We start from the raw sequence: 23,282 nt of genomic DNA on the forward strand, positions 1-23,282 counted from the left end.
AAATGATTAATAAGAAAGGAGAAATTAAGAATAAGAGTTGCTACAAGCATTTAAAAAGGAAAAGAGTAAGTAAAGTGAGCATTGGTTCTGGGAAATTAATAATGGACCATAAGGAAATGGCAGATGAATTAAACAGTTATTTTGTGTCTGTCTTCACTATAGTGGATACAAATAACACCCCAGAAATAAGTGTGAATCAGGAGGTCAAAGGGAGGGAGGAACTAGAAACATTTACAAACATCAGGGAAAGGGTATTGAGAAAATTATTAAAACTAAAAGATGACAAGTTCCCAGACCCTGATGGGCTTCATCCTAGGGTTTTCAAAGAAGTAGCTGCTGAGATAGTAGATGCATTGGTTATAATTTTCCAAAATTCCCTGGATTCTGTAAAGACCCCATAAGATTGGAAAACAGCAAATGTGACTCCTCTATTCAAGGAAGGAGGGAGACAGAAAGCAGGAAACTACGGGCCAGTTATCTTAACAACTGTCATAGGGAAAATGGTTGAATCTATTATGGAGAGGGGGCGTTGTAGCAGGGCATTTAGAAAATCCCAATGCAGTCAAGCAGAGTCAATATAGTTTTATGAAAGGTTAATCATATTTGATTAATTTATTTGAGTTCTTTGAGGGAGTACCAAGCAACTTGGATAAAGGGGAATCTATGGATGTGCTATACTTAGATTTCCAGAAGTCAGTTGACAAGGTGCCACATCAAAGGCCTGGATTTTCCGGCCCCGCCCGTCGCTGGAATTGTCCGGTCCTGTTGAAAGTCAATGGACTTCTGGCTCGCCCACTGCATCCCCCACGACGGGCCCCACCACAGCAGGGCCAGAAAATCTCGCCCAAAGTTTACTATGCAAAACAAGAGCTATGGTGTAGGGGGCAACATATTACCATGGATAAAGGATCTAACAGAAAACAGAGAATAGGCATAAATGTGTCATTTTCAGGTTGGCAAGGTGTGATGAGTGGAGCATCACAAGAATCAGTTCTCAGGCCTCAATTATTTACAATTTATTTCAATGACATTGATGAAGGGACCGAATGTATGGTGCTAGATTTGCTGATGACACAAAGATAGGTAGGAAAGTAAGTTGTTAACAGGAGCCTGCAAAGGAACATAGATAGGTTAAGTGAATGGGCAACTCAGATGGAGTATAATGTGGGAAAATGTGAACTTGTCAACTTTGCCAGGAAGAATAGAAAAGCAGTAAATTATTTTAATGGAGAGAGATTGCAGAACTCAGAAGTACGGAGGGATCTGGGTGTACTGGCACATGAATCACAAAATGTTTGTATGCAGGTACAGCAAGTGATTAGGAAGGCGCATGGAATGTTGTTGTCCATTACAAAGGGGATCAAGAATAAAAGTAGGGGTGTTTTTCTATAGTTATATGGGGCGTTGGTGAGACCACAGTTGGAATAGTCCGCTCCTACCAGTGGTGGGAATTGTGGGGGGCTGGGGCACAAAATTTGGAGTGATGGCAAAAGTCAGTTTCTTGCCAGCAGGAAATTAGTTTGGAATTTTGTTTTTGACAATGGGTTAAAGGCTGGTCAAGTTGCCCACTGATCTATGTTGGGAACCACAGTTGCATTCATTTGCAACTCATGAATGCTCATTAAAAGGACAGCTCACCGGAATCGCCTTCCCCCTCCAAAGGTGGGGTTGGGGGGGGCATAGGAACAGAGGGGAGAAGTGAAAGACTGCCCTGTGGCTGAGGCCATGTTGTTGCAGGGATATTGAGCAGACTGTCCTGGGGCTGAGGCCACACTATCAGGGACATATTGAACAGATTGCCCTGGGGCTGAGGCCACAATGGATCAGGGACACATTGAACAGATTGACCTGGGGCTGAGGCCACAATGGATCAGGGACACGTTGAACAGATTGACCTGGGGCTGAGGCCACGCGGTCGGGGGCATATTGAACAGATTGCCCTGGGGCTGAGGCCACAATGGATCAGGGACACATTGAACAGATTGACCTGGGGCTGAGGCCATGCAGCCGGGGTTTGGGGCAGGGTGGGGGTGGGGGGGGGATGCAGTGGTGGTGTGGTCAGCCAACTAAGGCATTTGGCCCTGGGAGGTTGGAGTCATAGTATTGGGAAGCAGAAGGTACAGTTACATTCAGGGGAGGCCTCTGGATTCAGTAAGTCAGCAATTGTAAAGTCATGGGGAGTATTAGATGGTCTCATGGGGTGGGTCGCTGAAAGTAAGGGTCCAGGTGGCCTTGAGAAGGAAAGAGCTCAGATCATCAAAAGTCACTGGGACATCAACATTGAAGGGAATAGTGAGAAGAACAGGAATATTTACATGAACAATGATGGCGTTCATCACTACTATTTTGGGCTGTTTGAAGGGATACACTATTAATTATCTACGCAAGACATGGAGAGCAAGGCTCAGATGAATACTGGCTTCGAGGGTCAAATGCCCATTGAAGTAGTATGGCTTCTTTATTAATGGGGCACATTCATGTGAGGTTCCATTAAGTTTTGGGGCTACAATACAGTTGTCCTGATTGCCATCTGTCCCTGACAGAAGCATGAAAAAAAGAAAGGAGGGTCAAACAGTCAAGGGCCGCAGCTGCTGGACAGAAGCTACATGTGGACTACAAGCCTCAATACTCTCATTTTAATGGTCATGGCTTACAGGGCACAATGCTTACGGTCATGACATTAGTACAAGGCCAGGCTAGTGTCTAGGCTAATGGAGGCAAGCTGACAATAGCCAGATTGAGGGTTTATAGCACATGGGTGTACTTACCCCGATCAAGATCCTCTTTGTGAATGCACAGTCATGTCAAAGGGGGATACTCAGCCACCTGTGGACCTCCAGGATGTACTTCACCTGCAAAGGGTGGCTTGGCGATGCCATGTCTAGACTGAGGACAGGCCAAGGGCTTCACACTGGCTTCCGATGGAAGGATAGTACTCAAGAGGAAGGTGAAATAATGTCTCAAATCTATTTGTCCACAGATACCAGGAGGATGGAGGAATGGTGGATGCAGGCTGCAGGCAACACTGTCTTCTTAATAGCTTTGATGTGAGTGAGGAGAAGTAGGGTCTGCCACCATTTAGCTCAGGGAAGACCATCCACCATGAAGAACAAGGGCCAGCAGGGCTCCAAGAAGACCCAGATGTTGATGAGGAGGGACCAAATCTCTGAAGATGTTTGGTTCAACCAAGAGTGTACAGAAGGCACAGCTCATACACAGAGATGAGCATAAGGCAGTGCCACAGACGCCTTTGCTTGTCCAGGAATGTGGTAGCTCATATTTGCCACATTCTCCATGAGGATCTTATGTCGTATGGACTGGGGGGTCATCCAATGCCCGTTGCTCTTAAGGTTACTGCCACATTCAACTTTTTTGCCAATGGATCCTTCCAGGGCTCCATTAGGGACATCTGAGGAAATCTCACAATCAGCGACAAATAAATGCATAAGGTAGGTGACTGATGCCCTTTTCAACAAAACTCATCATTACGTGCAGTTCAGCATCGATGGAGCAAGCCAGGCTGCCAGAGCTTTGGGATTCGCTGCGATCTTAGGCTTTCCACAAGTGCAAGGAGCCACTGACTGCACAAATGTGGCCTTGAGAACTCCTTGGCAGCAGCCTGTGAGATTCATTAATAGAAAAGAATTTCACTCTCTAAACATCCAGCTAATCTGTGATCACCGAAAGCAGATCTTGCATGTTTGTGCTAGGTATCCAGGGAGCTCTCACAACTCTTACATCTCAAGTCACTCGCAGGTACCGCAGATCTTTGAGGGCCCTCAGTGCTTAGAGAGCTGGCTATTAGGCAATGAGGGCACCTCCTAAAGATGTAGCTAATAACGCCAGTTCATTATCCACACAGTGCATCTGAGGAGAGATACAATGCTGTACATTTAGCCACAAGGTCACGAATAGAGCAGACTATAGGCCTCTTAAAGATGTTTCAGATGTTTGGACTGATCAGGCAGGGTTCTCCAATACTCATCACAGAGGATGTCCCGCATCATCATTGTTTGCTGCGCCCTGCATAACCTAGCGCTGCAAAGCAGGGGTGATTGCCACATGGAGAAGTTACACGTCTCCTTGTACAAAAAGGACACTGAAGGGGTTGAATTTGAAGCGGGTGAGGATTCAGATGAGCCACATACATTGCATGTGCATGACTTGGAAGATGTGCCAATGACAACCTCATAGCTACAAGATTCCAGGAGAATAAGATGAAGTGCAGTTGATACAGTGTAGTTCTCTTCATGCTTCCATGCAGAGGAGACAATATGACCTTCATTGTCACCTTGAACGTCTCATGAAAGGTCATCAATCTCAAAATGATAATGAAGCATAAGTCACCTCAATCTTAACGATGGGGTCATCCTCAGAAGGCACAGTAGCCGAGGGAGCACCTGGCTGCTATGTAATAGGATAAGCACTCCACTAGTGCAAGCAAGTACACATAGTGCAGTCCTTCCAACCATGGTGTGAAAAAGTCACTGCCCAGGGCAGTCTTCAAGAGGCAGAAACATAATTGCACACATTAATGCATTCAAGCCAGTGTGACAGCAGCTTAGCAAGGTGGCTCTATGAAGAAAAATATCCATCAATGTTTATTGATTGACCGCCTGAAGACGGAGCTACAATCAGACAGCACCATTGCTCCAAACGCCAGCTCTCGTGCATGATTCATGCAGAGGCTGCATCTTGATACTGAGCTCCAGGATGCCATCAGACATCAGGACGTAGTGATCTGTCACATGACAGAATGGGCACAAGCCTGCGAGTTATGTTAACATTGTACTCACAGAGAGTGGTTTAGCAGGGCCATCGTGTGATTATTGACTCATTACTCTGTATTCGTCAGAAGTCTCCCAAGTTTACATCCTGAATTGCCTTGGCATCTGGGAGAGATGTGGCCCAGTCAGTTTTGACACAGCATCCAATGATTACTTAGTCCCTTCATCAATACTGATGAGCACTCAGGAGATGTGCAAGAGCATCACTTTCATGCAATTTCAGTCCTCCACATTGTCCATCTCACAATGTTCAATATTTCTTATGAAGCCTAAGACATTGATTGCACAGTCATGTAATGAATTCCATATTGATTGGCTTTCTAAGACCTAACAGAAGTATTCCAGGAAGCAACGCTCGGCAGCTGTTCAGGAGCAAAGTAACATCCTCGCAGATAATTGGATGGCATTATCAGGATGAGCACACACCTCTGACATCACATACTCATTCCTGTCTAGCAGACAGTTCAAATGTCACCAAGTGGAACCAACTTCCATCTGCAGCGTCATGCACAGGGAGAGTGGGAACTAATAAAGGAGTAATGTTCAGCTTTGCAGGGGGGCATGAAAGGCTGTGGTGCTCAACGATGAATCATTCTTTAACCAAAACCTCACCGTCATGAAATAAGGTGCACTTGCGTGAAAAGGCTCTAACATGGATTGCGATGAATACTTATAACGTTCAAAAAGAACAGGTTTCAGTGCGGCAGCATCAGGATAATCACTAACTTTACAGGAATGGTTCTCATGAGGTCACATAATATGATCCTCAGATGCAAGGCTTACATGTGCATCATCCAACCATCATTTTCATATAGCAAGTGCCTTTATTCATGTCGCTGATTGACTGAGATGAGATAGAGTGGAAGTTCACAGAACAGACGGAGATTAGATGGGAGATTATTGGGGGTGGGCATTTGGTGCCCTTGAATGAACCCGAGACATTGCATCACATCCATGGGCCATTAAATATCTGAGACTTTGGGGTGAAAAGCGAAATATATTTACAATGGTGTAAAGTATATCCAGCGATTGAACACCTATGCCACCGTTGTGTATTCACAACTTCTTAATTTTCCTTATTCTATCGCTATGTCCAGGTGCAGCCCCGACATCCGCAGCAGAGGTGGAGGCAGCCTGCTGACTGCTGTGCCCTGCTGTCTTTGGTGAGTATCTTCTGGAGGCATGTGACCTGGAGGGTCACGGCCTGCTAAGAATCTCCTGCTCTGGGGCAGGTGTACTCTCCTCGACCTGACCTACTGGAGTTCATGGGGTCACAGGCAGAGGGGGTTTGAAGTGGCTGGGTGCCCTTGGAGGCTTCAGGGTGCCCGACGACCCGGCCCTGACTCCTTGAGGAGCAGTGGCACCCAGAGAGAGTTTGAGGTGCCCGTCCGCCTCTTGCCTAGCCACTGCTGGAACACACCCATGGCTAGAATGATGGTGTGCAGGTCTGAGTTAAAAAAACTGCTGGCTCTGTGTCTCCAAGGCAGCCACCACACTTCCATGGAGACTTCAATGCACCCACGTGCCAGAGTCACGACATGAGACAGAACATGGACGGAATCCTCCATCCTTCATTCCAGTGTGTTGACAACCCTCTGACAACCCTGCCTTATGTTCCCCTGCCTGTCTTTGTATCTCCAACATTTGGCTTAGGGCCGATTGCAGAGGCCTGACATCGGACTTGGACTCTGTAGGGGCCTGGTGTCCAGCAGTCCTCTGCGTGTCACAGACCTCAGCTGTTGCTGGCTCCACCTGCTGTCGACCCATGTCTGTTAAGTGATCACCAGGTTGTGAACCTGAGCCTGCTCTACAACTAGATCCCACTGAGGTGTGTGTATCTGCGCTGGTGGAGGGTGCAAGTGCACACAGTGACCGGTCTTCATCAGACAGTTGGTCTGCTTCCTCATCTGAGGTGGTCTGGCAGCTGGGGCTAAGAGCTCTGGAGGACGTCCTTCGCCCTTTCTTGCTGGTGGCTGGAATAGAGGAGAGAGATAATTCATGATTGACTAGGCAGGCTCCAATAATATAGGTCACTCACTGTCCTCATGTGGCTGAGGTATACTGGATAGACCTTCACTGGCTTGTTGAGGGAGGCCAATCTTGCCTTCCACGCAGGAATGATCTCTGTCCTCTCCAGCGAGCTCTGCTGCCTGTTCCTTGTACGGGGAGAGTGTCCTCAACTCCTGGGTCCCCTCTCCAGTCTTCAATCTCTACATTTTGTCATGGAAAATCTTGTCCTGCATAAAGATAGATGGATTGACTGTACGCATTATGGACGAAAGAGCAGTTCAGAAGCATGCATGCTGCTGTGTGTGCTGAACCCTCCCCAGCAATAGATGAGAATGATGTTTGTGCAAGATCTTATGTGAGATGAGGATCTTAAAGTGACTGGCAGGCAATCAGTCCTGATATCTCATCTGCTGGTAGTTTGTAACATCCCTGTGGACTTTAACCCTTAGACTGTCTGATGCCCTTATGAGGATGTGAGTTTGGAGTAAGGAGAAGGTTCACTTACACTGGCGAAGCGGATGAGATCATTCATCCTTTTTCGGCACTACAGGGCAGTCCTTTTGTGTAGCCTATGGGCGTTGACCTCCCTGGTGACCTCCCAGGCCAGCATGGCCAGGTTGGTGGATTTCCTCCTCCCATCTCGAGGAAGGAGAATCTCCCGCCTTTTCTGGATGGCCTGGAGTACTTTCTACAGGGAGGCCTCGCTGAACTGTGAAGCGGAGGATTTTTTTGGGGCACCATGCTAATTTAGATCTTCAGCCCACACCTGGCCTGCGGTGAGTGAATGTCAGTCCAGGTGCCGGTTAAATATGGCGCCAGGGCCTTTGACCCCATGAGATAACGGGTGGGCCCCATGAGGTGTGGTAGACGAATCCCGCCCGGCCATGAGATTCAACGAGCTCCTCACTGATACATAATTAATGACCTGAAAAGTGAAGATCTGTTGTGAAAATCTGTCCCACCACCCAGCGAGAATAATGCCAACCTTTCCATCCACCACAGTTGGCAGAACAGAAAATTCCATCCTACATATGGAGCATTGTGTCCAGTTTTGGTCTCCTTATTTGAGAAAGGGTATAAACGTGTTATAAGCAGTTCAGAGGAGGTTCATTCAATGGATACCTGGGATGGGAGGATTATCTTATGGGGAAAGGTTGGATAGGTTGGGTCTGTATCCATTGGAATTCAGGAGAATGAAAGGTGATCTTATTGAAACATATAAAATGCTGAGGGGACCTGACAGGGTGGATGCTGAAAGGATGTTTCCCCTTGTGGGAGAGACTAGAACTAGGGTACACAGTTTAAAAATAAAGGGTCTACCATTTAAAATGGAGATGAGAAGAATTTTTTTTCTTTGGAGTCTTTGGAACTCTCTTCCCCAGAGAGCGGTGAAGGCAGGGTCTTTGACTATCTTTAAGGCTGAGGTAAATAGATTGTTGACAAACAAGAAGTCAAAATTGCTGGGGTTAGGTGGGAATGTGGAAGCCACAATCAGATCAGCCATGATATTATTGAATGGCGGTGCAGGCTCAAGTAGCCAAATTGCCTAATCCTGCTCCTAATTTGTATGTTCGTATGTATGCAAGGCTTGCAAAATGGCACAGGATGGCATCGGCAGGTGTGCCTGACATCTTCCCACAACCATACCATTTTTTCAGTGACAGGAAAGGTGGTTGATTGGCCACATGCCCGGAGCTAAATTGAACTATTTAAATGGCAAATTAAGGGTCACTTCCTGCCTTTGTGGGCATTTTGTTGGCATCAGAGGGGGGTGGTGGCATTGGGGAAGGGCTCCACCACCATATGGGGAGACTGCCCTGTCAAACCAGGCAGCTTCCCATTGGGTTCCGGTGAGGGATAGTGGGCAAGGGGGGGTGGTGGTGCAGGGGTGGGTGGGGGGGACAGGATGGTGAAGTGAATATAGCAGATATTGGCTGAAACGCCGACTTTCTACCACTCTTAAAATTGGGGTCCTATTAAACCAACAGTGAGTGGATGGTGCTCATATCTTCTTAATTTCCCTGCTCAAAGGCAGGTCTTACCCAAAGCTCCATGATCTCCATCATGGGTAGAGAAAGGAGGCAGGTCCCATATCCACCCTGGGCCAGATCTGGGATTGATCCCCATGCTGTTAGCACCAATCTGATCCACTCTGTCCAGTCAACTGAGCCAATCAGCAACCCCCAAGGAGTCTGAGTTGCTGTGGCAACATGTGCTTTTACATGCACGTTGTAGTCTGGAGCTATGAATAGTGCTGGTAGATGCTCCAATTTTCTTTCCATCACCTGGTTGGTCAGGATCTCTCGTACCACCAGCTATTGACTTTTGTTAGAAGGATTTGCAGCTTGATACTCAACCTTTTGGGCTACATTATGAATGCACCTTCCTTGGCCATCAAGTCCCGGAATGGGACTTGGACCCAGAGCTTCTGACTCAGAGGGAGGACTGCCAGCCATTGCACCACAAGACCTCCTAGTACTCATAAATCTGACATATGTTTATCATATTGATAAAAGATTAATGCACATAGATCAATCAAGCAAAATTTGGGGGATGGGTTCAATTGAAATAAGTAGTTCTACATATTCTGAACTTCAAAACAGTGTACTGTGTTAATGATGCAAGTCATAACCAAACCACGTTTGAACAATGCTGATAGACTTAATGTATTACTGAAATACTATCAACATCTTAATCAGACTTGTAGTAGGAACAATTATGTTGTCTGAAAAGAAGACAGGAAGATAGGAACACAGACTTCATTTACAGGCCTTCAGCCTTCACTCAGTGGTAACACTCTTGCCTCTGAATCAGAAGGTTGTAGTTTCAAATGTCAGTTCAAAGAGACGCGCACATCATCAAAGCTGGCACTTCAATGCAGTACTGGGGGAGATCTGCACAATCGGGGGTACCATCTTTCAAATTAGATGTTATACTGAGGCCTGCCCATAATTTCATGTGGATACAAAATATCCCACACGGCTATTTGAAGGAGGGTAGGAGATTTCTCAAAGTGGCCTGGCCAACATTTACACCCTGCTAACACCACACAAAAAAAGATCTGGGGCAGAATTTTACAGCCCGCAGGCGTAAAATACGTGCGATGATGTCGGGCAAGTGTTATCGATCTTATCGTGCACTCACACGATATTTCAGTCAGCGGGCACACAGAAGAGTCAGTAGCGCGTCCGCCAACAATTAAGAGGCCCATTAAGGCCCTTAATCAATTAATTGAGAAATTTTTCGCTGCCCATCCAACCTTACTGGGCTGGTGGGCAAATTGGCCAGATGGCCTTTGGATTTTTTGAAAAACCTCATCCACAGGCGGGATGAGGTTTCCAACAGTAATTTTTTTTAAAATGTAGACATAATTTTTATTATGTTTCTGCTATTGTTACTGAATTCTATGTTGGGACATGTTTTTAACATTTTTAAAATCTTTATTTTTGATGGCACAATTCTTCAGCTCCCTGAGGGAGCGCCCTGCCTTCAGGGAGCTTTCAGTGCATGCGCCCCAATGCATGCGCAGACCTTTGTGCTTGCACTCCTCCCACCCCCACTCTGGCAGTGCTGAGCTCCTCAGTGCGCCTTTCACACTGGCTGGCTGTTAATTGGCCAGCCAGTGTGAAATCGCGGTTGGGGGCCGAACGTGGATCGCGGACTGTTTCCCAGCCGCTCCCGGGCCCACCTGACACGGCCACCCAGTGACCGGAAAATCCTGCCCCGGTCATTTATTTAATTACAGTTTGTGGGACCTTGCTGCGTACATATCTTTAAATTCATTCCTGGGATATAATTGTCACTAACAAGATCAGCATTTATTGCTCATTCCCAGTTGCCCTTTAAAAGGCGGTGGTGAATGGCCTTTTTGAATCACTGTAGTCCATGTGGTGAAGGTATACTAGGTAGTGAGTTCCAGGATTTTGACCCAATGACAATGAAGGAATGGGTGATATATGCTCAAGTCAGGATCATATGTGACATGGAGGGCAACTTAAAGATTGTGGTGTTCCCAAGCATCTGTTTTCCTTGTCCTTTTGCATTGTAGAGGTATGGGTTTGGGAGGTGTTGTTGAAGAGGCCACGGTGAATTGCTGTAGTGCAATTGGCTGCTGTATTTCCTAAATTACAACAATAACTATGCTTTAAAGGTACTTCATTGGTTGTAAATTGCTTTAGGACGTACTGAGGTTGTAAGAGGCACTGAATAAATGCAAGTTCTTACTTTTTTAACATGGCCTTATCTTCTTTCATAGATTTTCATTGAGATATGTGAAATGTTGATTCCAACATCGGCATAATCAGTAAATATTGACAAAGGAGGTTTGTAATCAACTCGTACAAAACATACACAAATCTACCAAGCCTGCTCCACATTCATGATGCCTGAAAAATCAATGATTTGACGCTTCTTAACCCCCAGTAGCCATGTCATCTCTAAGCCAAGGCAAAAAAAAAGAAACCGTGGAAAATAAGAGAATAAAAATCTGGAAAATTCCTCTCCAACCTCTTTAGCAAATCGAAGTCAGTGCAGGAGATCACATTGACCATATTCACAAAAACAGCTGAGAGTCCAATTCACTTTTAATGGTGGGCAGAGAGTCAGCACACCTGCACAAGCCAGCAATCTATTCCAAATGTATTCCATGACATCATGGCACATTACTTACATTTGGGGAATTGTTTTTGCCCATTTTGCTCAGGCAAATATTATTAACACTTCTATTACAAATATCTGTGTGTACATTAGGCAAATTTTCACCCACTGAAACCAAATACGTTTAACCATTTCCAGTGTAATTTCTCGCTCACAATAAATCTGAAATTTTCAATTATTTTTAAGATTTTCTAAAGTGGTGCAAAAATGTTAACATCCTTTGAAGAGTAGTTAATCTTCAATACAATAATGGCCTACATTTAGTATTTATCCGTTGAAACATTTAACATCTAAGGAAAAACATTTTCTTTCTTAACTATTAATCAGTCTTCTGAAATAAATGCTACAAGGTTATGAAAAGGTTAAACAAATCATGTATTACCTGCTTCATTTGTACGCCCTCGCTCCCAAGGACTAAACACTGACCCTCCTTGATTTGATGCAATAATTCTGTATAAATATTCTTCAAGAAGTTAATAAAAATAACATGTTAAATATTATCCAGTGAAAGTAAATGCTGAAAAATCTTATGAAGAATTTGTATGAAAAGTTTCATATTTTACCTGTAAATGGATGCAAACTACCATCATAAACAGTGCGCCTCTTCCCAGTGTACACAATAATGGAGTTATTTCCTTTACAGTTACCAGTACTGTCAGGTGATAAGCATCCATCCAGATTGACTCTGACAGCATTAGTGGATGCAGTCACCAAGTTTACGACAGCACCTTTTGTAAATCTAACATCTTTTATACACCCACCGAAACCTGGCAAATAATGAGAGTAATAAAAAGGGATAACATATCCATGATTTGTATCTTAACTAGAGCTCTTCAGCCTCTTTTCATACAGTATATCAAATATACGTCCAATAGAAAGGCTTAGAAACAAAGACACACTTAGCAATTTTGCATTGCATAGTTTGTTTATGTGACATTGATGGAAAGTAATGTAGTCAAAATATTAGTGAAATTAAAAGAAAATCTGAGACAGCAGGTGACCTAAAAAAGCAAAGGAAAAAATGATGTAACCTAAGTGTGCACCAAAACATTGGTGGAATCAGTTAAAAACAATGGGAAAATACTACTAGCATTGCTTAACTGTTCCCAATTATTAATTTTTCTAAAGTAAGTTTTGATTTTCCAAAATACAACGTGAAATTGGAACCATAAAGAGTTAATCTATCAGCCAATGCACATGCAATATATGTTAACTGCCAGTATAATGCAAAAACATTTGTTGATAGAAAAATAATTTGGAAAGAATATAACCAATGTAAACAGAGGGAATAAAGATGAATCTGAAGACATTTAGTTCAGTATCAGTGACTGTGATTTCAAACCCCACTCCACAATTTGAGTGCCACAGTCCCAAAAGTGCTGCCTTTTGGGAGCAAGATTAAACTGAGGTCCTGCACGCTTGGTCCTGTCAGGTGTAGGTGAAAGATCCCATGACATTATTTGAAGAACGGCAGGGATCATACTCAGTGTCCTGTGCAAAGTGCAGCTTTCAATCAAAAACAAATTAATTGGTTATTTGTTCTTAATTACCTTTTGGTGGAACCTTGCTGTGAGCAAATTGGCTTCTGTGTTTTTCTACAAAATAATAATTAATTGGAAACGAGGACACAATGAGAATATGAAAGGCACCGCACAAAGTTCTTTCTTGCTTGACTTTTCCTACGTTACATGGATCACCACAATACTGATTGATCACTCCTGCCTATCACCCATAATTTTTGTTGGATTTGGCAGGTGCTTTTCCTGCTGGATGCCCTTCCTTTCATTAACCTTCCCCATTTATCCAGGCTGGAGACTAGCACCGATACATACTGGCTTGCTTGCACTATTGGCTGGTTTCTTTCACAGCCAACAAGTCCTAGGATGGAACTTGAACCCAGGCCTTCCTGCTCAGAGCTTTGAACTTTGCTCAGCGAGCGCGTGCGAAAGTTGGAAGTGCGCCTGTCAACAATTAAGAGGGCAATTAAGCCCATTAACGGCGCAATTGTCTCTGGTTTTAATCTCCCTGGACTCCACCCTATCAGAACTTCTTTGTTTTTCCTGCTCCCTTCCCCATTCCAATGGCTTAAAAACTCATACATTTCTATCATTTTTCAGTGCTGGTGAAAGGTCATCGACCTGAAATGCAACCTGTTCCTCTCCACAGATGCTGCCTGACCTGCTGAGTTTTCCAGCATTTTTTGTTCATGTGCCATGAAATTTCCTGTTTTCCATTTGTAAATAAAAAGTATCAGCCACTCCAGCTCCCACCAAAAGTTCTTCCTATATAATTGAAAATATTTCAGCATTTAAATTAATATCTTCTAATTTCATTGAATTAGACATATTTTAAAATTTTATTTTCCTGACACTGCCAGTACTTCCCTAAAATGCTACATTTTTAAGGTGAAGGCATAATGAATCCGGAAAACAATGTCGACAACCAAAAATAGATATTGTCACAGCTCACGCTTTGGATCGCGCTGCTACCAGACATTTTCTTTAATGGTGAAAGGAGCAAGATAATCTAGATCACAGGCTGAAGCAATGAGAGCAACAAAAGAAGGCAGCACTTCCTGACTTAAAAGAGAATTGCCAAGTAGCACAAAAATACTTCTACACAAATGTGGTATAGCCATGAACATTTATTATTTTATATATGAATTTGAGTTTCTAAAATAGCATTGGGCCTCCAATACTACTGTTTTTAGCTCTCCTTGCTAAAATTATTGATGGATTTTCTTAAATGCTCTAGTATTCTAGAGAATTTCTATAAGTTTTATGAGAAATAAAACATTAATTAGAAATCATATAAGATTTTCTCATATCTCCTAGACTCTAAATAGATCCCCAAAGTGATTTCATACAGATAGAAATCTTAGGGTGACTCAGTGGACTTGATTTTTAGCCACCACTGGAGCCAGGATTGGAGGCAGGTGGGCATCAGCCAACCAGCCAGCCAGCCAGAGTGCTGGTTCCCCAGCTCCATCCCAGCCCTGTGGTGTTATGTCTTCATACATTATGTTAATGTGATATGGTGTTCGTGCATGTGCAGTATGTAATGGCAAAGTAAATTTGCTCTTGTGAACTGGCTACACTTCATGTCAATCTTCTTCATTTGTGCCATGCTGGATTGCTCTGTGGTTAACTGGCATGGACTCAATGGGCCAAATGGCCTCCTTCTGTGCCATAAATAACTCTATGGGCAGAATTTTATGTCCAGTGGGCAAGTGCACACGCGACCCGACCAGGTGTAAAATTGCACAAGAGGGCATTGGGCGAGCGTCCCGACGTTATTGTGCACTCGCATGATACTTTGCTCAGCGAGCGCGTGCGAAAGTTGGAAGTGCGCCTGTCAACAATTAAGAGGGCAATTAAGCCCATTAATGGCGCAATTGTCTCTGGTTTTAATCTCCCTGGACTCCACCCTATCAGAACTTCTTTGTTTTTCCTGCTCCCTTCCCCATTCCAATGGCTTAAAAACTCAAACATTTCTATCATTTTTCAGTGCTGGTGAAACGTCATCGACCTGAAATGCAACCTGTTCCTCTCCACAGATGCTGCCTGACCTGCTGAGATTTCCAGCATTTTTTGTTCTTGTGCCATGAAATTTCCTGTTTTCCATTTGTAAATAAAAAGTATCATTGGTATGCTTTTCTTTGATACACATTCAAAAGGCTATGAGTTGTTTCTAACTCAAATAGCTTATTCTTTGAAAACATATACCTTATACATGCAATGTTTTGTAACCTTTATGAACATGCGCACTTGGCACAATTACAACTGACTTTCTTTCTTGAATTACATCTACAATTCAAGTTCAGAAATCAGTTTACAAAGCCGTCCTGATCTTCTTACAGGTTTTGATGTCAAGTCAGGTTTAGTGCTTTTTGGTCTTGGTTCAGTACTCAAAGAAGATCCTGTTCCTTTCTCAGAAATTAGCCAATCAGCTGCTCTATTTGATGCTTTATGAGATTTTGGAACAGGGGAGAACAAATCACAAATGGTTATCTGAGACAAGCTCTTCTGGTAAACCATGGCAAGTAAAAATAAAATGTAATTTGTTTTTGTTCATCCAGTATTGGTGTTTTTGATCCATGTGTTTTACTTTAATCCACTTGGAGTGGCTATCGATGAGTACCAAGAAGGTATCGTTTCCCTTTTCACAGAAGTCTACATTCACTCTTTGAAATGGTCGAGTTGAGCATAACCATGTTTGCAAAGGAGTTTTTGGCGGTTTATTTCCACAATTTTGGCAGATAGTACATTTGCGAACCAATGATTCTAGGTTAGAGTGAAGGTATAAAGACTATGGATGAAGACTTGGAGAAAGTGAGTAGTTTCAAGTACCTGAGGCTAGTGATGGCAGCAGATGGAATTATAGAAATGAAATTTAAGCAATGGATAACTCAGATTGGAGTATTTAGATGAAATGCAGTGGAGTATTATGCGATAGAAAAGTATTGCTGAAACTGAATTAAAAAATTAACAAGACAGTTGTGAGAACAACTTTGTGCAGAAACTTGGGCAACATCAGTAAGAGAGGAACAATGACAGGATACTAATGCAATGCAGATGCTGAGATGGATGTGTGGAGTGACGAGAAAGAAAATATCAGGAACCCAGGACGTCAGTGAAGATTGCAGGGCATCGAAGAAAGTAGCCGAGAGGAAATTGAAATTGAAATGATCATCTGGTGCGGTGAGAAAGAGAGGACATGTGGTGAGGTGAATGATGGAGATGGGACTGCCAGGAACAAAAAGAGGAAGGCCTAAAACCAGATGGAAAGATGCGGTGGAATTCACACAGTGGATTTTGAAGAGGAACATGTGACTGACAGGAGGAGATGGGGGAAGGGTGATCGACCAGCATTATGGCGACTCCAAGTAAAATGGGAGAAGCCAAAAGTAGAATTAGCTTCCAGGTCACTAGCTAGGTCAACAAAGAAAACCTCTCATTATGAAGTTCATGCTGGCTATTTCTATGTGTCCAGTCTTGAGATCTACCAGAATTCTATCTCTTAAGAAAATAAGTACCACTACTTTGTGACCCCACTTAATGTAGCCCTGCTCATATGATAACTCACTGTGATGATTGTGAAATGGTTTCAGTTCTTCATCTGAACACTGGTCAAATTCTGTTTATCCTTTGTTTGTAGACTCTTTTCTACAGTGAGTCTTTCAGAGCTTCAGTTGCAATTTCAGTTGCAGGGATAGGAAAGTCATCATCTACTATCTCTATTGTGAAGATTAACCCTTCACACTTTACTTCTGAGACCTCATGGACCAAATGTGACAGCATTTCAGCAACAGGGTTCTCTTTCAAAGTGCAATGCTCAATGTTGTAGTACTGTAAGTACAGCATATCTTTGACATTGCCATCATTGGAACTGTAGACTTTGGTCCTAGAATAGCTATTAGGGATTTTAGGATCTGTTACTAAGTTTCTACCCAATAAAAACTGGCAAAAACTTTTGATTCTGAAGATGGTTCCAAACATTGCCTTTTCTAATCTGCACATAGTTGCATTCACTCTTAGTGAGAGAATGCTATTGGTTTCTCTTGACCATCTTCCATGACGACTGATCACTGCTCCAACTCTACAGTTTAAAGTGTGACATGGTAGCTTCAGGTTGTAATGACAAGTAGTGCTTCACTGGTCAAGTTTTCCTTACATGCATCATAATCACCTTGTTGTGAGTTGGATCATTCCCATTTCACATATTTCTTTAACAGTTCGTAATGGAGCTAACACAGTTGCAAGCTCAGGCAGAAATTGCGAGTAGTATTGAACTATATCTAGAACAGATCTAAGCTCAGACACATCTTTTTACTTTCAGGCATATTGACTATAGCCTCTATTTTCTCTTTCACTGGTTGTAGCCCCTTTCCATGGATTGTCAGGCCAAGGTACACTACCTCAAATTACACAAGAGCACAATTGCTCCTTTTTAACATCCTTTTGTGATCATTGAGCTTTTTTAACATTTCATCCAACACTTGAAGATTCTCTTCCTCTTGCTGCGTTCTAAATCAACATTTCATCCTAATTACACAAGCTTTGCAGCACTTCATGCAAGATCTTACCCATTGTAGCTTGGAAGATTTTTGGAGAAGATTTCATGCCATAGGGCAGCTCCATGTAAGAATATAACCCCATACATGTGTTTGGGATGAGACACTGATGACTCTCTTGAGCCACTTGAGCTATGTTCAGTTTTCACGTGCACACCATTTCTTTCAAGCTTCTTTAGCTCCTCTCCACCCTGCATAAGACAATGGTCTAGCATTGCAATATACTGGTTTTGCATCAGGCCTGATTTGGATGCAGACTTTCCCACCAACTATGCCTCCATAGTTGTTCTTGAAAATGTTGCTGTAGCTATTCAATAGCTAATCAAGCTTCTTGGTTGTCTCAACTTGGAAAACAATGTAACTTCAGGTTGTAAAATAAGTCTTTTCTCATTAACGTTGGCTTGTTGACAAGTCTTGCTATAACAATCAGCAACTCAAAGGACTTGTCCTTATGTTTCACATTGCTCTCCATTTGTCCACACATTTTTAACACCTCAGCAGAATAGGTTTTCAACTGAAATCTGCTTTCAGTTAGAAGTACATCACTGAATTTGCTCTTGTACATGTCTCTATTCATAGTGAAGCAATCTACAGCCAAGTTGATGTGCATGTTGATGTACTGTTAATTTAACAACACTTTTGCACAGGAGTCTCCATTATTTGAGTGATTGCTAGTGGCAAAAATGTTGTACAGCCCTAGTTCCTCTTCGCTAAGGTGCTCTGGATTCACTTCATGATTTTGAACTCCACCCTTATGACATCGCTGTTTTTCATTTCCACTGGAATGAGTTCTCTTTCCTGCTTTGGCCTTCAATCAGCAAGCAGTTGCACTATGGCCTTTCTTTTGGCAATTAAAGCATTTGGCATTTCTGGCATGCCTGTGCCATGTGGTTGCCATTACAGTGATAACAAACCATTATCACCAGCATTCTTCTGACTAGATGCCCACTTGAGGCTTGGTGCAAGTCTTCGGTTAGTGGACAGAAGTTGTACTAGTCACTTGTATAAGACAAAATTCCCAAGCATTCTTTGATGCCACCTCCATTGAAAGAGCAATCTTACACACTAGCGCAAATGTGAGATTTTGCATATTCAGTAACTTTGTTTATATTCTATCATCCACCAATCCACATATAAATCTGCCTTATAATGCAGGTCTAAGAATATGCCAAAGCTGAAATGTAGTGATAAATTCTTCACTGCCACAATGTACTCACTAACTGTTCCACTACTTTTCTGATTTCTGGGTCTAAATTACTAGCTGTTCGCTATCTCTAATGGCTTAGGGTTGAAGTGTTCCTCCAACTTGGCGATGATTGTTTTGAATGGGCACATGTTTTGCCTTGCTGGGAGCAAGAAGATTTGTTAGTATTCATATATTTTTGGGCCAATTTCCGTTCAAAAAATTGCTTTCTTGCGCTCAAGAAATAGATAATTTTGAGTCTTGACCTCTTCACTTTCACCTTCAAGTTCCAGAATGTTATTAGTTCTGAAAAACATGTCTATTCTTCCAATATAAAAACTGAAAGGTTCTCAAGCCCTCTTATATCTTAATAGCCTTCCAATGTATCTTGTGGGAACAGCCATATTGTCCATGACTTCAGGATGTCCCAAAGTGCTTTGTAGCCAATGAAGCACTTTTATCTTTAAAGGTGGTGAAAGCGGTAGTCATTTGTGTATGTCAAGGCTTCACAAACAAGAATATGATAATGACCAGAGAATCTGTTTTAGTGTTGTTGGTTGAAGGTTAAATACTGGCCAGGATACCAAGGATGGTCCTCTACTCTTCCTCAAATAGTGCCATGGGATCACTTAAGTCCACCTGAGAGAGCAAACTGGACCTCAGTTTAGCATTGCATCTGAAAGACAATTCAATTAGCCGAGTACTACCTGGATTTGATGGTCAAGTCTCTGGAGCGGGACTTAAACCTACAATCTCCTTACTCAGAGGCAAGAGCGGCACCACTGAGGCACAGCTCATGCTGTCACATGAAAACAATGAAGTTAAAAAAGTATTTTTACAAAAGTGTGCAAGGATTTATTGTGGGATCAGTTAGCTCAATGGCTGGATAACTAATGTGTGATCAGATTAATGTCAACAGCACAGGGTTCATTCCCCATTCCAGCCAAGGCACTCCCAGGGCCTGTCTGCACACCCTACCTGTAGTAAAAAATCACAGCACTTTGTGGTTCAGCAAATAATCACCAACGACCTGCGTTCTGGCAGAGAACAAAAGAAGGCTTTATTATGGGGCCTGAACTTCCTCAGAGTGGCAATCAGTGTCAGAATACCACCATGTGCCCAATTTCTTAACTGAATTTTCCCCCCCAGGCCTGTATCGTCTGACCTTCCAACTCAAGCCGGGTAAGGTTCAGACGATACAGCACGTCCCCGGGGCCTAGCATTAAAGTGCAGCTAAATCGAAGGGAAGGAGACCACACCCCCTTTTTATGGCACTAGCTGCCATAAACCAGATAATTTTAAAGGTCCATTGAATCTTAAAGGTCTTTGACAGTCCAGGGAGAAGGTAAGTGTCTAAGTAAGTGGATAGGATTTGGGGAGTGGGGAGGCCGTAGGTCTGGGTGGGAAGGGGGAGGTCAGAGGGGGGAAGGTCAGGAGTGGGAAGATTGATGGGGGGGTCGGAGGTTGGAGGGGTGGCCAGAGGTAAAGGGATGGTAGGAGGTTGGGGTAGGGTTGGGGTGGGTTAAGCCTTGGGGGGACTGATGGTGTGGTTAAGACCTTGGGTTGGGTTGGGCCTGGCCTGGGAGGGGCAGCGGGAGGGAGGATGTCGGGCCACTTGGGGGTGGTCAGGCCTCAGGGCGTGGTCAGGCCTCAGGTCGTGTTGGGTCAGGTCTGGGGGGGTGGTGTGGGGGGGCGGTGTTGGGCCTCGGCGGGTTGAGAGGGCAGTTGGGTCAGGTCGAGCTTGGGCTCAGTGTGGTGGGGGTGGCTACACAGGTTGAGTCAGGTCAGGCCTGAGGGGGCTGGGCCTCGGATTGGGTCAGCTCAGGTCGGACTGTGGGGTGGAGTGGGGGGAGGGTGTTGGGCCTCGGTGGGGTGTTGTGGGGGGTGGTCATGGCTCGGGTTGGTTTGAGCCTTGGAGGAGGTGGGAGGGGGAGTTGAGACTAGGGCCTGGCGGGAAGGGGGGAAAGTTCCTGTGGGGGTCGGGGGGAATCCCGTTGAGGGGTAGTCGGGAAGTGTGGGGAGATCTCTGGGGGCGGACGATACAGGGTAGTTCTGTGGAGGGTGTTGTCGAGGTGTGGGTGGAGACTTCTGGGTGGTCAGGGGTTTGGGGGTAGTCCCATGGGCGGTTGGTGTGGGTCAGTACAATAGTTACCAAGAAGCTAAAAGTGGTTTTAATTTTTCTAACTTTCACTGGGCAGCTTTTGATGTAACCCAGTCGGAGCCATCTTAAGTTTGCGATTTAAATCACATTTTTGATGGTTCCCAGTGCAAGGCAATTGCCCAGAGGGAGTTTGCACTTCTGGGCAATTGCCATTTAAATCTTACCTGGAAATTTCCGAAGGGGGTTCCCTGGTGCATCTTAGGGCTACCCCCCAATATGACACTGGGGAGCTCAAAAGTTACGGTCCAATATGTTTTCTGAGAATTTGAAAAGTAATTCCAAATCAAAGACAAATAGGTGTAAATTGTCACAAACCTTGTTTTAGTTCACATCCTCTGCAGAAGATTTCTGCTTCAATTGGGATCCCACCAAGATAAATCGGGGAGTTTATTTTCAGCTCTTCTTCCTCAGTAGCCAGTTCTTCCTTAATTAGCCCATTTACATTCACTGATGCCACTTCACCTTGCTTCTTAAGTATAATGTTTTTCCATTTTCCATCACAGTAAGAAAGTCCCAACCAGAGGTCAACTCGAGTAGTACTTGAGCTTGTATTGAACAAGAAGCTCAAAATTCCACTGTGCAATTCAGCCTATAGGGTTACAATCCAAAATTAGAAAAGCAATGTAAAGTGTTTTTTTCCATTCAATTAATACTGTACTTATGATCTTGTAAACCAATGGAGCACTTGAATTGCCTGATGAAAGTTGTTCATGTATTTTAATTTGCACAGATTGGAAATGACTAGATGTAGCAATTAGCAATAAAATCATAGACACTGATGCATCCTTGAGTTTACAATAAAACAGTAGGGGCTGCTCCATACTTAAATTGGCAAAATGCACCTTAATTAATAAAACTTCCCTCTTTTCTTCAAATGAATACTGAAACACTAATTAATACCAACGTTAAATGTTTAAAAATTAACAATCTTTACGTCCACCAAAACAGTTAATACCAAGTTGAGGACTGAAAACCATTACTAACTCAATTATTGTGTTAACTGTTCCACAAAAATATTTTGTCTTTACTGAAAGTTTAATGCAGCATATTTCAATCTTTCAAAATGCATTTCAAAAAATAAACACATATGGATTTATTACACAAGTTTGCACTCCAAGACCAGTACTTTAACTTTCTCAATGTGGTAGCCCATACTGGGAATTTGGCTGGATAGGAGTAGGCCAGCAGATATTCCATGAATTATTTTTAAATTGCAGGAAACCTTGTGGGGTCGATTGACTTAATTTCTAATATCTGCCTCAAGTAGACAAAACTCCACCACATTTGTGCTTTTTAATGGTAATGTCTGTAGGAATATTGGAATATATCTAATTAAGTGTTCAATAAAAACAGGAAATATTGGTTGGAGATAGAAAGATAAGAGTTGAGAAGGGGGTGATAATGGTGGTTTGAAAAGGAGGGGAACAGTACCTGTGGATAGGGAACCTTTTATAACATCAATTACCATGGAATCCAGAAAGGGAATTTGGATGGTCAGCAGTAGCAGTTTAGTGGGAATGGAGTCAAAGAAACAGGAGTTAGGTCTCATGGACAAGATGAGTTCAACAAGGGATTTTCTATTCAATTTTAGTATGTGGGTGTCGCTAGCAAGGCCGGCACCTATTGTCATCCCTAGTTTCTTTTGATGGTGGGTCTTCATCTTGAACTACTACAATGCTTGACAGAAGATACAAGAGAAAATTGAGAAAACATAGGTTTGAGGCTCCATTGATTGGAGCCTGGGGGAGGTTTGACTTGGTGGACAGGGGAAAGGGATGTAAGGGCTGGCAGTAAATGTGACTGAGTGGATAGTACCAACTTAGTGACAAATAGTTCATGATTTCTTTGTATTTGTTGGTGGCAAGGGTGGAGGGGGAAAGGCAGAGACATTTAAGGAAAGGGTTGGTAGTGGAGAAGCAGGAGGTCTTTGCTCTTCCGCATAATCCTAAAATAATAGCCAGTTTTAATGCCAATTGACAAATTGATGTCTTCCAGTCAGGTCTTGTGATATATAGATACACTGGCTGTGCACCAGATATGCTCAAGACTGTGTCCTTGAACTTGGAGGAGCAAAGATAGGGTCCATACTAGGGATACAACTGGGATAAAAAAGCAGATCAGAGGCAGAGCTGAGGCAGTAGTTGAGCAAGTCAATGGTTGCAGAAGTATTGTGACAAATGATGAGCCAAAGGCTGGCCAGTTGGGATTCTGAAAGTGCAGTTCTAAGTGACATGGGGGACAGTTTTTTGCCCCTAGGGCAGATGCAGAAGAAAGTAGGATTGAAAGACGTTAGTGAAAAGTACGTGATGAAGGATATAAGGAAATGGTCAGATATTACAAAATAAAAGCAAAACACTGCAGATGCTGGAAAACTGAAACAGAAACAAAAATAGCTGGAAAAACTCAGTAGGT

At 43.4% G+C, this 23,282-nt stretch overlaps 1 protein-coding gene across 1 annotated transcript in view; it reads right to left on the bottom strand.

Moving 5' to 3' along the window:
- Nucleotides 1-23,282, bottom strand: part of ush2a (Usher syndrome 2A (autosomal recessive, mild)) — a 1,183,552-nt gene that overhangs the window by 682,667 nt on the left and 477,603 nt on the right. Inside the window, exons 28-32 of the mRNA XM_078556364.1 lie at nt 21,223-21,459; nt 17,829-17,844; nt 17,717-17,734; nt 12,017-12,220; nt 11,836-11,916 (exon numbers count right to left, since the gene is read on the bottom strand). Coding sequence (XP_078412490.1) covers nt 11,836-11,916; nt 12,017-12,220; nt 17,717-17,734; nt 17,829-17,844; nt 21,223-21,459 — 556 coding nt within the window. The remainder of the gene's footprint in view (nt 1-11,835; nt 11,917-12,016; nt 12,221-17,716; nt 17,735-17,828; nt 17,845-21,222; nt 21,460-23,282) is intronic.

Source organism: Cetorhinus maximus, chromosome 14 (assembly GCF_964194155.1).
Source record: "Cetorhinus maximus chromosome 14, sCetMax3.hap1.1, whole genome shotgun sequence".
Taxonomy (NCBI): Eukaryota; Metazoa; Chordata; class Chondrichthyes; order Lamniformes; family Cetorhinidae; genus Cetorhinus; species Cetorhinus maximus.